This window comes from Vitis vinifera, chromosome 4 (assembly GCF_030704535.1).
Source record: "Vitis vinifera cultivar Pinot Noir 40024 chromosome 4, ASM3070453v1".
In the NCBI taxonomy this organism is placed as follows: Eukaryota; Viridiplantae; Streptophyta; class Magnoliopsida; order Vitales; family Vitaceae; genus Vitis; species Vitis vinifera.
Genome location: NC_081808.1, coordinates 24,504,822 through 24,521,991, shown reverse-complemented (window position 1 = coordinate 24,521,991; position 17,170 = coordinate 24,504,822). Strand labels below are relative to the sequence as shown.

Sequence of the window (17,170 nt, the reverse complement as noted above, 5' to 3'; positions counted from 1 at the left end):
TAAATTTAAAATTAATAAATTATTTTATGTGCTACTTCAAACTCATTTAACTTTTTTTTTTTTTCTATATAAAGATTAAATAATTTAAAAATATATAAATTTCTTACTTTTTTTTCTTTTGTAACTTTTTATGTTAAAATAAAAAATGAGAAAATCATTTTCCTTTATTTTTTCTTCTTTCCTTAATATTTTTCGGGAACTAAACATAGCATAAAAGAAAACACTTCAATTCATCTATCCAATTAGACAATTAGAAAATCAATAAGATTCTAATACCTTAAGGTTAGGTTTGGTTGACTGAACATAGCATAAGAAATGATATAGTATATTTTATCCTATGTTTGATTAGTGATGAGATATAATAAGTTATCATATCTTATATTTAACCAAACATGTAACAGGAAAAGTGGTGGGATATATTATCCACCCTTCATTTTTCATCCTTTTCTTACGGAATATGTTAATCCATGGTAAGATGTAGGATATTCATATCCTATACATAAAAAATTTATTTATTTATCAATTTTTTATTTTTAATATATTCATTTTATAAAATAAAAAAACTTATTATAAATTAAATTTACTATTAAAAAAGAAAAACTAAAAAAATGTTTATAAAATAATATTAATATATGATATATAAATTATTTTTATATATTAAATAGCATAAAATAAAAAAAAATTGTAAAGTTTAAATATTTTAATGACAAATATTGTTAAATATAAATGAAATTTCATTTTTTTAAATAGAAAATATTTGAATGTCATATTATTTTTATTTTAAACTTAAAAAAATAATATATATTTCATATTATTTTTATTCATTTCAAAAATTAAATATAAATATAATATAATATAGTATATCCCATTGGATATGTTATTTTAAAATATTATATTCATATAATATGTATATCTAAGGATATCATATTCCATTAGAAATCATATCCTTGAATGTGCATATCATATCCAATGGGAAATGATATCATAGGATATAAAAATCCTATCCTATCCTATCATACCAACCAAACGTAGCCTAAAAGAAAACAAATATTCTCAATAAAGACACTAAGATATCTTATTGGATTGAGAGAATGTATTCCTTGGGTGATTCAAAGGATCGGTAATCATAAAATCTATAGTTATAGTACAATTCATTTGTTGGAATTTAACATATGCTCATTGGATTTAGAGTATGTTGATTGATCACATAACGAGAGAATTTATAACTAAAGGATTTGAGAAATAGTCTTGATAGGTTAATAGTACTACGCTATTAGATTATATACACTAATTTATTGAGAGTCTACATGTGATGAATAGTAGGTCATAGACCCGAACTTTAACTCATTGTAATTTCATAAGATACTAGAGTGTAATTGAATTTCTTTACTAGAGTATTGATTCAACTTTAGAATTGAATTATGAGAGAGTTCGTATTTTCCTATGGGTCCTAATAGTCCCCACTTGAACTCCTAGTTCATGATAGCACATTTTTAGGGTATTTTTGTTATGTGATTAATAAGTATGCATAAGAGCATTTTGGTAAAAACATAAGGTTGCTCTAGATCTTATGAATTAACTTTCTTAAATGGGCTAATCAATTAATTAAAACCTATTAGGGCTAATTAATTATGACCCAAGTAGGTTGGATTAGGTGACTCAAGCCCAATTTGGGTTCAAGTCACTTAAACACAATGGAAAGTCTATATAAACCTCACTTAAGGGTTAAAACTTCATTCTTCCTGCTCAATTTTTTTAAAATTCCATAGTGAGGAACCCTAGCCACCCTCATGGGAGAGAGAGCGAGGTTCACCCTTCTCTCAGGTCTTAAACCATGAAGGAAGAGATTGGGTAGGGGAGATTAGGTGGAAGACTCTTAGGTAAATGAGATCCATAATGATTGAGGTTTCAACATCTTCATCAAATGAGATTTGATTTGGGAACATCTAGATCACATGTTTGAGTTTCTATCTTTATATTTTTGGTATCTATTTTAGTTTTTAATACCATGTCTTCATTGTGCTTAGATCTAAAGAAGCCTATGATAGGATTGCATACACCCTATTGATCTAAGGCCTGGGAACGAAGCAATTCGAGTTTCCTAGAAACTAATATCAAAGCCCTAACTTAGATTTTTACATGTTAGATCCATTTTAGGGTGTTCTCACTTGGTTCTCTAAGGTATATGAATTTATTCATTCTATGGTCCAAAGAAATGAATGAATGTGTATGGATGTTAATATGATGTTCATATTTGTGATTGAATGAATAATTGTTTCTTTCTTTAGTTTGGGTTGTAAGCTCTATGTTGAGGAGCATAGGGTTTTTTTTGTTCATAGATGTATTGCAACCTCCGTTTCAATAGAGCATAGGATTTTCCTTAATGTAAAAATTAATTTTTTATTCGTTTATGATGACCCCAAAAGTGGAGATCGAAACTCACATGCATTCAACAACATCCATGGTGCAAAAAGTCATTCGATGAGTTTTTTAGTAGAAAAGTGGTTGGAAAAAGGTTGAAGAAAGCTCTCAAGTGAGTGGTTGCAAGATGCAACACTTGAGTACTTAGATTAGTGCTTGAGTGGCCACAACGCTCAAGCATTTTAAGCACTCAAGCGGTTCGAGTACTTAAGAGCTCCTTCTAGTGCTCTCCTTGTTCATAAATTTTAGGTTCTCGAGCGCAAGTGACAACAAATTGGCGCTTCTAAGGTATTTGTATGGTTTGGTTTTTAATTCTTTAACCCTATTTTTGGTTGCAACTATTTTTTGTGATATTAGCTATTTGGATTTTATTTAAATTTATTTCTATTTACACAATAGGATTTGAAAAGGCCATGAGGAAATATTTGTTTTATTATTTCTTTATTTATTATTTTATGTTATTTATGTTTATTTCATGTATGGCATGAAATAAAAGAAAAATATTTTGGTATTCTAAGTAAATTTTCATGAGAAGATTTTCCAAAGTTATTTATGTAAATTGGTTGTTGCTAATAAGGTTGTTATTCCTTTTCAAACTATCCTTTTAGCTTTTGATAAGTGGTTCTCTAGACTCTCCTTCCTTAAAAGAAGGAAAATCATGCCTATGGTGGGCCTCCAAACTCTTTTCCTTAAGAGCCCTTGCTAACAAATTCATACTCACGGTCATTCAAGTGTATGGTTGAATTTGTTCAAGTGAATAATGACATTAGAAGGTGCAATTTAGTTTTCAACAAAATATGTAAACTTAACAAGTTGAATAAACCAAATTTGGAAATGAGTGCTCAAGCACGGAACTCAAGCAGTCCATACAAGCATGCAAGCACTCAAGATTGATTTTCCAATTCTTTTTTTTAAGCATTTTGTCTCTTTTTTTCTCTCGTGATCAGTCAAACTCATTATGGTTTTCAAAGTGTAAATATTATTGTCATTATTCCATGAGCATTCCTAGCACTCTTTAAGATTTTCATTCTTGATTCAAACTAGTTCATGGTGTTTGATTGCATCCCCTGAAGTTGTTAAAGAGTTAACTAAGGAGAACAAGGTGTTGCATTATGGACATGAAGACAAATGTCCTTAGTAATATATGTCCTTAGTCTTATATATTTGGGGAATTTGCTTTATAATCAATAGGGGTGCAACTAGGTAGGTTGACCTTAGCTAACCTGAACCTAAACCAATTGTTAGGAATTTGAGGCTAATCCAAACTATGGTAATGACCCTAGAGGGGGGGGGGGGGGTAAATAGGGTAATGGTCTCTTTTTCACAAATTTAAACTATGCAAAAATAAAAGACAATTATATGCAAATATATAATAAACAAAATAAACACAATTGCATATAATTTAAAAGAGTTAAGGAAGAGAGAGTGCAAACACAAGAGTTTATAGTGGTTCGACACTTCCTTGCCTACGTCCACTCTCCTCAACCTCCTAACCGAGTGAAGGTTTCACTATCTTGAAGCTTCAATCAAGTTTCCAATCTCTTTACAATTGGATTTTGGTTCTAATTCACCTTCTTGGACTTTTGGCTCCAAGCGCCCTTTACACTTCTTCAAGAGATATCCCTATCTTGAACAACCTCTCAAGTGATACCCCTCACTTGAGAAAATTCCTCACAAAGATATACAAATAATGATATCTCAAAATCCTAGTAATAGAACTTTAGGTTCAAAGATACAAGAAAAACTAGGATTGAATGATGCACTAAAGATATGCAAGTTATGAAACAATGGTGCACTCAAAAACACTATTCCAAGGCTCAAATATAATTAAGAATGATTTGGGAAGGTTTAGCTTATGAAACAATGAAGTTTGGAGCCTTTTTATAGAAGAAAAAAGTCATACTAGCCGTTGGGGGTTCGACCGATCGAGTTAGAGGTCGACCGGTTGACTAGTCGTTAGGAAAAGTGACCGTTGGGCCTCAACCGGACCTCAACCGGTCCTCGACCGGACCTCAACCGGTTGAGGTTACCTTGACCAGAAAGAGAAGGCCACTAGGAGAGAGAGAAAGTTTTTGGCCTCCCTCAACCGGTCGACCAGTTAAGCCATTTTTTTTTCTCAACACTCAACATTTTTCAACTTAAAACCTTTTAACACAAGTTTGAAAATCATTTAACACAAGGTTTTAGTTGAAAACATGAAATCATCCAATTCTTAAGATATTTAAAACAATATTACTCTTGGATGATTTTGATGCATAAATAAATAATGAAATGCATGAAAGTCCTAGTGCACCAACAACCTTACAAAGAGATCCTAAGAAGCTTTGGTCTTGAAAAACTCTTTTCTTTGAGGTGGTCTTCTTCTTCATGATTTCTCCTTGACTTGATTTGTCTTTGGATTGCCACTTTGGAAGTTGTCTTGCCTAATCACACTTGAAATATGATCATTAGTTCTAAATCTTGTTTTGTTATCATCAAAATCAAGATTAACCAAACCTTGGTTTCACACCAATGTTTAGGCGGGCTTCGACAATTATTTTCAATACTTGGATTGGGCTTAAGTTGGGTTTTTTTAATCTAAATTTGATTTGGTTTAGACTTGAGCCAAGATTTAGACAACCTAAGCCTAATCCAATTTAATGTTTGTATGATATTATTAATATAAATTATTCTATATAATAAATACTTTAAAATTTTAAATATTATAAATAAATTTTGAATCATGCAATCCAATCAACCCAAGTCTAACCCAATTAATCCAATTCTAACTTGAATAACCCGAATTTAGAGAAATGAGGTTAAGTTGAGTATCTGAGTTAAAAGTCGGGTTGGGTGGAATTTGAGTTGATTGTTTTTTAATTTGAATTAAGCTCAAGTAAGCCATCTACCCGACTAACCCACTTAAGTTGCAACTCTAATAAGTGATTAGACTTGTCGTTTTTATATCTATAGAATTTTTTTGTAGACTTTGTCGGTAGGTTTCCACCTACATCATGTATCTATTATGTGAATGAAATTTATTTCGATGTCTTTATATCTCATATTGATCTAAGAAAAATATAATTATGAGTAAATTGAGTTTTTGGGCATAAAATCAGGACTACCTATTCAATTGCCCTCTAACTATTTCAACATTGGACTTTCAAATATTTATGAAATATAAAACTTGACTTTCAATCATCACTTACCATGCCTAAAAATATTTGTAAAACTAGCATTTTCTACTTTGAAACATAAATATTTTGATAAAAACATTCAATTATTTCAAGTTACAAATTGACTTAAAATCTTTAACAGATTGTTAATGAAATTTTGAGCCAAAATGGCCTCTTTTGGGAAAATTTATCAAATCTGGGCATTTATTAACACTTAGGTTCAATCTAGCTTGTTATGGCCATGCGGATGCCATATTTTGCATTGAAAATGATTTTTATTTTGTAAAAAACTTACCTAGTAGTAAAAGGACGAGTATGAACAAAAGTTTTGGAGAAAGGCTAAGTTTTGGAGGACCATTTTGGCCTCAAACTGTTGTTAATGTACAAGAGTGTATGTGCCACTTATTCAAATTCCATGTCCCAATCACTGACCCATGGCCAATAAAAAGACTTCCATGGAAAAGTAAAAGGCAAACGTTTCTCTTTTGCCACAAAAACTATATATAAATGCCACAAACACTATTTTCCATAGTGGGAGATTTCTGAAATCACAACCCAGCTGGCCGGTATACTTTTTGGTAGCATTAATCAGCCTGAGTGGGAGACTTATTGCAGACAAATAAAGTTATATAAGCTTTAAGCTTATCAAACGCTACAGTTACAAAGCACGGTTTGGCTTCAAAGACAAGGTGGAAGTCATTGTACAAAGATCAAAGAAACACAACGAATATTTTTGGAAGTCTGCAATATGTTGATTAAACACCAAGAATGAAGCAAAGGGGAGACCATTACCAATCAAGAAGATCAATAATTCCCAAGACCACATCACACAGATGCTTCAAAACATCTTCTCTTGGCCCGAGTTCCGGTGGATAAGGCAATCTTGGGCACCTTTTAAAAGAATTGCGGCAGGCATTGGGATAATCTGCGGCTGCTATAACATGCACGTAAGCATAGTCATAAGCCTCCATGGTCAAAGCTTGGAGCGAAGCTTGGAGCGCATCGCTAGAATAGTTGTACCTGTTGACGCATTCCTTAAGGATCTTCTTCATTGATGAATCATTAGCAGAGCCGACCAATTGGGAGGACAAGTAAGAGGAAATGGCAGTGGCATTAGCCTCTCCAATTCCAACCATAATCATCGCCAATCCCTTGGTGTCGGCATTGGGGCTGTTGGGATCAGATTTGAGGGATGAGATGCAAAGGTCGTAGTATTTGGTGCTTCTACAAGTTTTCTGGATCAAATCATAGTCACCGCTCACAAGAACAAGCTGGGGATGAAATAACTGAAGGAGCGACATGAGAAGAAAGAGGAACAACAAACCAGTAGAACCCATGAGAGGTATTGTGCCCAAGTTTTTGAACAGACAGGGGATAAAAATCAGCTTTGTTTCAAGACATGCAGAGAGGCTAAGGACGGGGGGAGTCTAGAGATGATAGTGCCTTCCTTTATCGTTCCCATGGTTGATATCTATAGGCCGTTTGACTTACATTGACATGGTCACTATTGATCTGCGGAATGAGTTGTTTTTGGTTGCTTCCCTCGATAGAAACGTTTGGCTTTGTTTGGCAAGTTGCTGGCTGTGCGTAAGGCACAGTTTGGCACCTGGCCAGATGCCAAAACAAGGGTCACGGGCCACAAACAACAACACTCTGTATGGGCCCTCAATCATCCTTATTGAATATAAATGCTTCCTTTCAGGACAGGGAGCTGCAATATCTCGACATGCGTCCCCCTTTGCAAAGGATCCGGAATGACCCACTAGCTATTAGATTCTATCTAGCCCTAGAAGAAACTTTCACGACCCAATTGAATAATCAAAGAAAATATTTAAGATGCCTGGTTGACACACCAACCTTTTTTATATATTGAATCTTTAGAAGCCAATATCTTCATGGGTCAGTTAATTACTTAGCTTGCTACTTAATGTGCCCTTCACTTGTATTTAGTGAAACATTCTTGGTTCTTGCCCAAACACTGAATCCAGATTTGGCTCAGGATCTATCTGCAGAACTTCATGGTCTTGGACTGGAATCATAGAGTTTGGGTTTTGGAAAGGTGGGGCATAGCTCTCAATATACCAACAGCTTGCCATCCCTATCCATCCAATGAGAAATTTTATGCAATTTAAAAATAAAATAAAATAAAATATAAAATGGGTAAGAAAGATCGCTGGAAGATTCCAAGCAAGAAAAGCTAGCTACTCATGTTTGGCCCCGTCAAGTTGCTTGGAATCATGACCCAGATCACGTGAAAAAATGATAATGCAAATAAAAAATATTTTAAAAGAAATAAAATATTTTAAAAGAAAGCTTGGTCCCACGCTCCAATTTCTCAAATTGTGAGGATGAGCCTCAGGGAAGAAGACCTATAGAAGACTTTAGATGGGGGATTTTTTTATAAAAGTAAGATGAAATTAAAATTAATTTTTTTAATAAAATACAATACCTTGAAAAATATCGATGACACGTGAGAAGTTGCACAATTTTCATATCAATCACATGTTGAAAAAAATTAAATTTATATTAAAAATGTCTTTAGAGGTACTTCTACAATTTCATAAAACTGAATTAATACTAAATTTGTTACTTCAAAAGACATTTTTTTATAGTCATGCACGTTAAAAAAAAAAAATCTCTTCACAAGACACTTTTTTCACAGTTCTATAAAATCAAATTTATATTAAAGGTGTTTTTTAAAAAGATACCTTTCACAATTTTCATATAAGTCATACAATGAAAAAAATTGAATTTATATTAAAAATGTCTCCTTAAGAAACATTTTCCATAATTTCATAAAATTAAATTAATACTAAATGTGTCTCTTGAAGGAACACATTTCACAATTTTCATATTAATCATCCATTCACAAATTGAATTTGTAATAAAAGTGTCTCTTTAAGAGAGACATGTCATGATTTCACAAAATTATATTTATGCTGAAATGTGACTTTTGAAGAAATACATTTAGTATAAATTCAATTTTTTTTTTTGAATGGATGAGTAATATAAAAATTGTGGAAGATGTTACTTCAAACTACATATTTAATATAAATTCAATTTTGTGAAATTGTAAAGACACCTTTAGTGTAAATTAATTAATTTTTTTTTACTATGTGACTGATATGAAAATTATGAAAAATGTTTATTCACTTTTAATATAAATTCGATTTTGCGTTATTACTGAAAAAGGTTTTTTTTTTTTTTTTTAACTAGCTATAGAAGTTTAAAAAGCCCTCTAAAAGTGGGTGACCAGAATGATGGGTGCAAAAATTTTCATGTCTAATGCTTAACCCATCCAAACCTTAGCACTTATTTAGGTTATATTAGCATGAAAGGGGATAGGAAGAATAGGATTTTATTTTTCAAGTTAGGATATGATATTTATGATTAATGTTTGATTATTTATTGAAATAAGTATGAAATTAAAAAACATATTCTATTATATATAATATTTGGTTCCTTCAATAAAAAGCCCCTAGGGAATATGATACATCAATAGTAGAAAAATGATTGTTTTAAAATTTTCATTTACTAATTAAACTTTCTTAAATTCATGGTTTTTTTAGTTTTTTCAAGTAGGAAACATTTGTTTTTCTTTCTTTAATTTAATAATCTACTAAAAATTCCACTTTTGAAATATTATATTATAACACAACCTAGAAGGCGAGAATAGGTAAACACTAGAGAAATATAATATTTTATATCTTTGTTAATCCAAGAACCAATTATCAAAATTATAATTGCATATATATACAACCTCCTAAACAAAACCAAAAAAAAAGAAAAAAAAAACAATTTCTAAGAGTAAATCATTGACTTTAATTAGATTGCAAAGATAATTCATTAAATATACCAAGGATTACAAAATTTTACCGAACTTGCATGGAATACACAACTTTCATGGGACTTATACTAATCTAGACTCATATACTTTCCATGTTCTCCAATGTGGCAATCTCTAATTGCTCCTTGGTGGAAAATGAAACTAAACCTCTAACTTTGTAGGTTCATATGGGATTTTTTTTTCAAATTATTTTATCAATTATAGAGGTTTAGTTAGGTTTCTTATGCAATTTAGACATGAGAAAAATTAATTAAAATTAGCTATTTTGAATCATGTAAAATGGTTAATTGTTTACTTTTGTAATAAAGTAATTGAAGGTGAGGTGAATAATATCAAATAACCTTCACCTCGAGTAATAAAAGGCACCACCCTTCAACCAACCAAGAAAACCTACCCTACCTAATAACTTGGACCAAAGGCAACAAAGTATGACCAACAAAAAGTTGATAACAGTAAGCCTAGGGGCTAGGGCAGAGAAAAAGTATGTAGCAACAACAAAAATAAATATAAGAGGGGGAAGCTATTCCCCTTATAAGGGGAGGAGAAAATCTTGTCTTTCAAAAGAAGTAAAAGTTTTTACATCTTCAATAATTAATTTCAAAGTTTGTGGTTTTTTTTTGGAGTATTTGAAAATTTGTTCTTGCTTAGAGAATAAATCAAATAATCAAATTTAACACTTCCCAAAGTCATATTAGGATTTCCAATAGAGCCTAGGTAAATATTCTAAAGGGCAAAGTAGGTTCTCATGTGCTAATATGAAAATATTAGCAAAATGGAATCCTAACTTTATATATTTCAAATTATTCGTTCTACTCCTAAAATATTCAGAATTTCATGCACTCTTTGCTGATATGTATTTCAATATTGAAGTTATCATCTACCTTGCCAATCAAACCTTCAACTAAGGCTCCCACATATGAAAAAGGAAAAAACCTTGAAACTCTACTGAGCACTTAACCAATTATGCATTTGCTCTCTGCCTCTTTTTTGGAAGACCCAAAATTCGGTGAATCTTAACCTTTCCACCCTTTCTTAAAGTCTCGAAATCCCATGAATGCTTAATCTCTTGTCTTCCTCCTCTAATTCTCAAAAACCAAAATCTAGTGAAACCCTAACCTCTATGTTTCTCTAAAAAGGTTGATGATGTGAAAGCCCTAATGCATTGCTTCTTGCTCTCATTTCTCATTCTCATTTTCTCAAGCCCAAAAACTCTCATCTCGATGATGTAATGAGAATTGTAGCTTTCACAAGTGAAGTCTATACATTTTGAAGACTCAATTATTTAGTGTGAGAAAGAGACTTTAGTTGTTGTAGACCAAATCCTACAAATCCCATCTCACTTTACTTATCTTCTAGTACCATATTCTTTTGCCAAAATCTTACAATATGAGCCCAGATATGTTTGATTCACCCATGATCTATACTTAATTTCATTATTCAATAGTTCAAGTGCTTCAAAACAAGCCATGAATTTTTCAAAATCTCAAAATCTTATGTTATGGGTGTTATTCAAACCCCACAATGAATTTGTTCATCTATTATGAATCGGTTTAGTATGAAAGCACTATTTATAAATATTGTGTTATAGATACCACAGTTAATTAGCTTTTTTCTGTTTCATCTTGTTTGTGTGTGTTTAAACCTCAGAGTTATAGAACTCCCTTAAAAGTGACCAAAAGAGAGGGATATAAGTAGGGTACCAAACAATCATTAGGGTATGTCAATAGCACTATATTCACAAAATATATAACGCTTTATTTTATGAATGATAGTCACTCATTGGATTTTGAGAAAATAATATAAAGACAATATTGAAGCTTTAATGTGTTTGACCTCTTGTTTGGTATGTTAGAAAATTATTGGAAAGGAATATAAAGATATTGAAGATTAAAATTGTTAGGTGTAGGAATGCTACTCTAAATATTCCCATGTTGACAAATAGTCTATTTCTTCCAATGATTTTTGGCCTCCCAATTTTGATTGGATATTTGGAACCCTTTATACTTTTTTTTTATAATTATATTGGAATTCTAATAGCTCTTGCGATTGATTTTAAGAATGTTAAAAACTATTCAAAAAAATTAAAATATGGAAAGTGGTTATCTTCTTTGTTGATAACTTGTGCTTTTGAGACTAATACAATATTGTATATCTAATATTTAAAAACTTTATATTATTTGATTTTAAGAACAAATTTCTCCTTCAAAACTCAAATATGATAAACAAAAAAGAAAGGTTTTTTTCTAAACAACTTAAATTTATTTTAATTTTTTTTTAGAATGGATTCTTTAAAAAAATTGTTTTGTTTAAAATTGGGTTTAAGCCAAAACTTTGGTATTTTAAAAAACAATTTTCAAAAAATAATTATAATTTTTTTAAGAATAAAATTTTGTTAAAAAAACTCAAATATAAAGATTGTTTTTATTTACAAAGAAAATTATTTTAAAAAAAACCTTTGTTTTTAAAAGCAAACAACATTTAAAAAAAAAAGGTCAAATAGTGTCCGTTCTTTATAAAACTTATTTTTGTAACAAATTATTACACAAAGAAAAAAGAAATTGAAAAATAGGTCAAATATATATATATATATATATATATATATCATAGTGTAACGAAGTTACGGCTTACTCATTTTGGGTGAACTGATACTGATGACTACCATTCATGTTTTCTATTTTATATGTACTCGATTAGCTATCTTTTAGACATGAGGGAAGCTTGGGATGATGGGGATAGTCTTTGATTAGTTTCTTTGGTTCCTTTCTATATAGGTTGCATTGCCTATTTTGTGATGTAAATTTTCTTGTTCAAGACCTTTGTGTTTTGCAACCTAGTCCTCTCTTAATTTTATCACATTGAGATAATAAAGCTGGATATATTATTAGCATTATGTTTTAATAAGTTGGTCGGTTCACCTTAGGTATTAGCTTACTAAACCTCAGGTACCACCTGAGTGAACCTTAGGTATCACTGTCAGCCCCTAGACCCTTGAATTGATGACAAAACAAAGGGCCTCATGGGTAGGCCTTGTACCCAAGGGGACCTTAGGCGAAAAGCAAAGAAAACAATGGAGGTTTGGTGGTTCGACCTAAAGAAGCTAAGTGATAAGACATGCACAAAAGGCATAGGTTGCGCACGGGCACCAAGCCTGCACTCGTGCTCAAGTATACACTTTCCACACATCTCGTGCACTTAGGCATCTTCAGTACCTAACTCGCACCCTAAGATGGCTATGGTGACGATGTAGATGGAGGATGAGGTTATTTATGGAATTTATTTATTAATTATTTAAATATTTCATTATGTCTCCTCAAAGAGGCTTGATGTCTCTTTTAGACATTTGTAAAATGGCTTATAATGCTCTTTAAGGGCAGTGATTAGTTTACTCAAGAAGGCACCAAGGCATGGCTTAGGGCATGCATTGGACACTCAGATGACACACTAGCATGCACACATGGGGCTCCATGACATGACGACACGGGGCCTAATGCCACCCATCCCCTCCTTGCACTAACACGAGGATGCCTAAAACTTGTGCACTAAGGAGATTCGAGAAGCCATAGGCACAATGTCATAGCTCGATGGGATGACTAGACATGCAACCAACTCAAACCAAATGCTTATGTATGGCACAGGGATGCAATGCCCTGTGCATGGGGATGACTAGGCTATGGGTGTAATGCTATAGCTTGGTGTTGCGACTTAGGTGGCTTGACTAGAGGCATTGATGCAGCAACAAACCAGTGGGTTGGTAGTGTGTGGCATGAGCAAGGCACTAATAGGCCTTGCAACTAGATGGAGCATGATACAACCCTAATGCCGTGCACACCTTAACATGGCATGGGCTTAAGCATTAGTGTAAGGGAAGACACATCACTTTTAACCCTGTTTCTTACTATTCTTCCATTCCCTATGCCAAGATTAATTATGATTTTATTCAAGATTCTACTGAATATCGATGGTTAGTTGGAAGATTGCAATACTTATCCTTCACTAGGCCAGATATTCAATTTGTGGTAAATCTTGCTTCTCAACATCTACAGCAAGCATGCTTGCATTTAAATCAGTAAAGATAATCCTACGTTATTTGCCTTGAACTCTCGATCACGATTTACATTCTTATAAGGATTCAAAAGAGTATGAAAGTATTTTTCCAATGCCGATCGATTAGGTTGGATGTCAAGAGAGTTGACGATCAACAAGAGGCTACAATGTCTTCCTTGGTCCAAATTTGATCTCCTAGTGTGCCAAGAAGAACCTAAGTAGTGCACTCTATATTCAACCTATGTGCTACAACAACTGTTGAGCTTACTTGGATTCAACATTTGTTTTGTGATCTTCAAGTCCATTTATCTTCACCAATCTTAGCTTATTGTGAGAATATCGGTGCCCTATATCTTGCACACAATCTGATGTTGCACTCTAAAATGAAGCATGCTAATGCATTAGAGGAAATAATTAGATGGTTGATGCATGATGTTGGTTTAGAGAGCCCTTGATTTAAAGACACCTTGATGGGCACCCATTCGCAAGATACACCTTGTGGGGATGATACAACTTATTAAAGACTCATTAGCCATTGCTTCTTGAAGAGAGGACTTAATGGAAAAGGCTAGCTAAGGGCATCTTGAAAAGTGGCATCCGGTTAAGAAAGCACCCAAAGTATAGCATCTTAGGTTCAACATCAAGGAAACATATAGATGGATGATTGATTGGCTGCAATTGGTACAAAGAGACAACTTGATTTGAAATAATGTCTCCAGTTTGGTGGTTATGGCAGTTGCATAACCACCAAAAGGCTCCTGGTTTGAAATTCAAGAGTTCGAATTTGAATTGTAAACTATAGGCAGTGGGGTATAAAAACTTTCTCCATAAGAAAAACAGAGAGATAGAAAATGTTTAGTAGGTTGTAAGCATTGTGGGTTCTCTAACTCTTGTATAAGGGTTGAGACACTTAGCCAATTTTGTAATCTTGTAGTTGATTGATTAATAACACAAGTTGGGGAAGGGTTCTCGTAACTTGACTTGGCTTTTTTTATGTTGCTTTTATTAAGGCAATTAGAGAAGGTTGGCTAAGAAATTTTTTTTAGCGCTGCACACTTAGAAAAAAAATTGGGATGATTTTCTATGGTACGACAAGTGGTATCCAAGTGTGACTAAAGATGGTTGGTGGTAGTGCAACAAAAGCTTTGTGGGAAAAGATTGCTTATATGGAAGAAACACTGGCAAAATGGCCAAGTGAGAATAGTACAGTGGCCTCGTGGGTAGAGCACAAAAGAGTTTGCTGGAATAGCATACCAATTCTTTGAGGATAGGGTTGTTGGTTTGAAGGCGAATATCCAGTCCTTGATAAATGACTTCAAAGGCACCTTGCAATTTTTTTTACAAAAAATGTTGCAATCCTTAAGAAGACGATGTTGCAGAGATCCTCCTGAGGCTCTAAAACTCCTTCCAAAATTGGGGTCCCAGATCCTAATGGCTTCAATGGAAATCAAAATGCAAAGGAGTTGAGAAACTTCTAGTGGGACATGAAGCAATTCTTTAAGGCTACTCATATCCCTAATGGTAAGAGAGTTTCCATCACCAATATATATTTGACTAGCAATATGAAATTATGGTGGTGCACTAGGGTGGAAGATGATGCAGAGTTTGGAAAGCCCCAAATTTCCACTTGGGAGACTCTAAAAAATGAGTTGAAGGACCATTTTCTCCCCACCAATACTACTTGGGTGCTCAGAGAATCATTGAAGAGACTCAAACACACCAAATCCGTGAGAGACTATGTAAAGGAATTTAACTCTTTGATGCTTGACATAAAAAATGTGTCAGAGGGGATAAACTCTTCAATTTTATGTCTAGATTGCGTGGGGAGATAGGAAGACTAAGGCTGAGGGCAAGACTTCTAAGAAGTTAGAGTGAAATAAACAAAACAAAAAAGGTTGTTGTGCAGTAGACCACCTAAATTTGTGAAAGTAATAAAAATTAATTTTAAATCATGGATATTTGTATTTTAAAATTTTTTAAGAAGTGAAAGAAAATCATGTTTATCTAAATAGTTTGGGTAAAAATATTTCACTTTTCATGTTTTAATTATTTAAAATAAATTGTGTTACCGAATAAATTAAGAATGAAGACTAAAATTATCATAAATTTTTAAAGAGAATCATTATCTAAATCAAGTCCTTTTTATTTCCATCAAATTTTGGTAATAATATTTACATTTTAAAAATAATTTCATTTATTTATTTTTTATATATTTGTAATTTTTTTAAGAGTGAAATAAAATAATGTTTATCTAAATACTTTCATTAATATTATATAACATCTATGATATTTTTTTTAAGGAGAAACATTATCTAAACCATTTAAGTTGTTTATAAGTTGGTATTATCTAAATCATTTGTATCCAATATTAAATAAAATAATGATAGGACTTAAGCGCATATAAGTGAGATGATAAGACCATTTTAGAAAAATAAAAATCGACAAAAACTTCTGTCTTTAATATATAGTGTAAATTTACCCTCGTTAATTTTAATTAAGATTTACCTTCATTAATTTTAAGTAATAAATTTATTTGTTAAACATATATATTAAAAGTATTATAGATGAAAAAAACAATTATAAAATATTTACTATAAAAAAATGAGCCATGGATGTAGTTGGGTGTAAGTGAAACTCTCATTAGATAAGGGTAATTGGGGCAAAAATAATTTGAGATTTAGAATACATTAATTATTATAATTTAATACTTGAAGTTATTTTTAATTTTAAGTTGTGATATTAAATTGTTTTATAAATATGCTTATCGTTTTAATAATTTAAATTAAGTTATTAAATCTAAAAAAATGATTCAGCTGATTTACTCACCCTTTAAAAGGATGTTTGATAAAATTCTATACTTATTAAATAATAACTTAAGTTGATATCGAATTAAATTATTCTTAAATTACTGGCTTAAAACTTATTATTTAATTTTCACTTTTAAGTATTAAGATTATTTAGCAAAATTAACTTAAAATTGTTTCCAAATTATTAAATTAAAATATTTGGGGTCATTAGTTTTTAATAACATTTAACCTCTTTAATTTTATTTACTATTTGCTTTTATTAATCTTAAGCAATAATTTCTTTTTTGTTCAACATCCATAGAAAAGATATTGTAGACACAAAATAATTTCAAAATATTTACTATAAAAAATAAGTCATGGATATAAAAAATATTTTCATTAAATATTGACAAATATGACAAAAGAGATTTGGAATTGAAAATAACTTAATTATTTTAACTTAATCCCCATATTTAATTTTAGTTTTAAGTTGTGATATTAAATTATTTTATTAAACATGCTTCTACTCTTCCATTAAATTAAGTTATTGAATCATATTAATTTTAAGCAATAAATTTGTATGTTAAACATCTATTTTTAAAGTATTATTGATTTATAAAATAACTATAACAAAATATTTACTATAAAAGATGAATCGTGAATGTAAAATTATAATTATAGAATATATTCTTATTAAATATAAACAAATTTAATAAGACAAATGATACAAAAGAGATTTGAGATTAAAAATAAATTAACTAATTTAAATTATTACGTAAAATTATTTTTAATCTTAAGTTATAATAGTAAATTATTTTATCAAACATGTTTAATTTATTTAATGATTTAAATTAAATTATTACATTATATTAATTAAGTCATTAAGTTGAATAACCAAACCGCTGTATTGATGGCGT

The 17,170-nt window shown here is 31.3% G+C and overlaps 1 protein-coding gene across 1 annotated transcript; it reads right to left on the bottom strand.

The window, feature by feature from the left end:
• Nucleotides 1-6,032: 6,032 nt before the first annotated feature.
• Nucleotides 6,033-7,112, bottom strand: LOC100262664 (pectinesterase inhibitor-like). The gene has a single exon (XM_010651083.3). It carries the CDS (start codon nt 6,911-6,913, stop codon nt 6,365-6,367), a length of 549 nt encoding a protein of 182 aa, XP_010649385.1. The 5' UTR covers nt 6,914-7,112; the 3' UTR covers nt 6,033-6,364.
• Nucleotides 7,113-17,170: the final 10,058 nt, after the last annotated feature.

Excerpts from the sequence above, each read along its gene's own strand:
- LOC100262664 (XM_010651083.3), bottom strand. The coding sequence starts at position 6,913 with ATGGGTTCTACTGGTTTGTTGTTCCTCTTTCTTCTCATGTCGCTCCTT.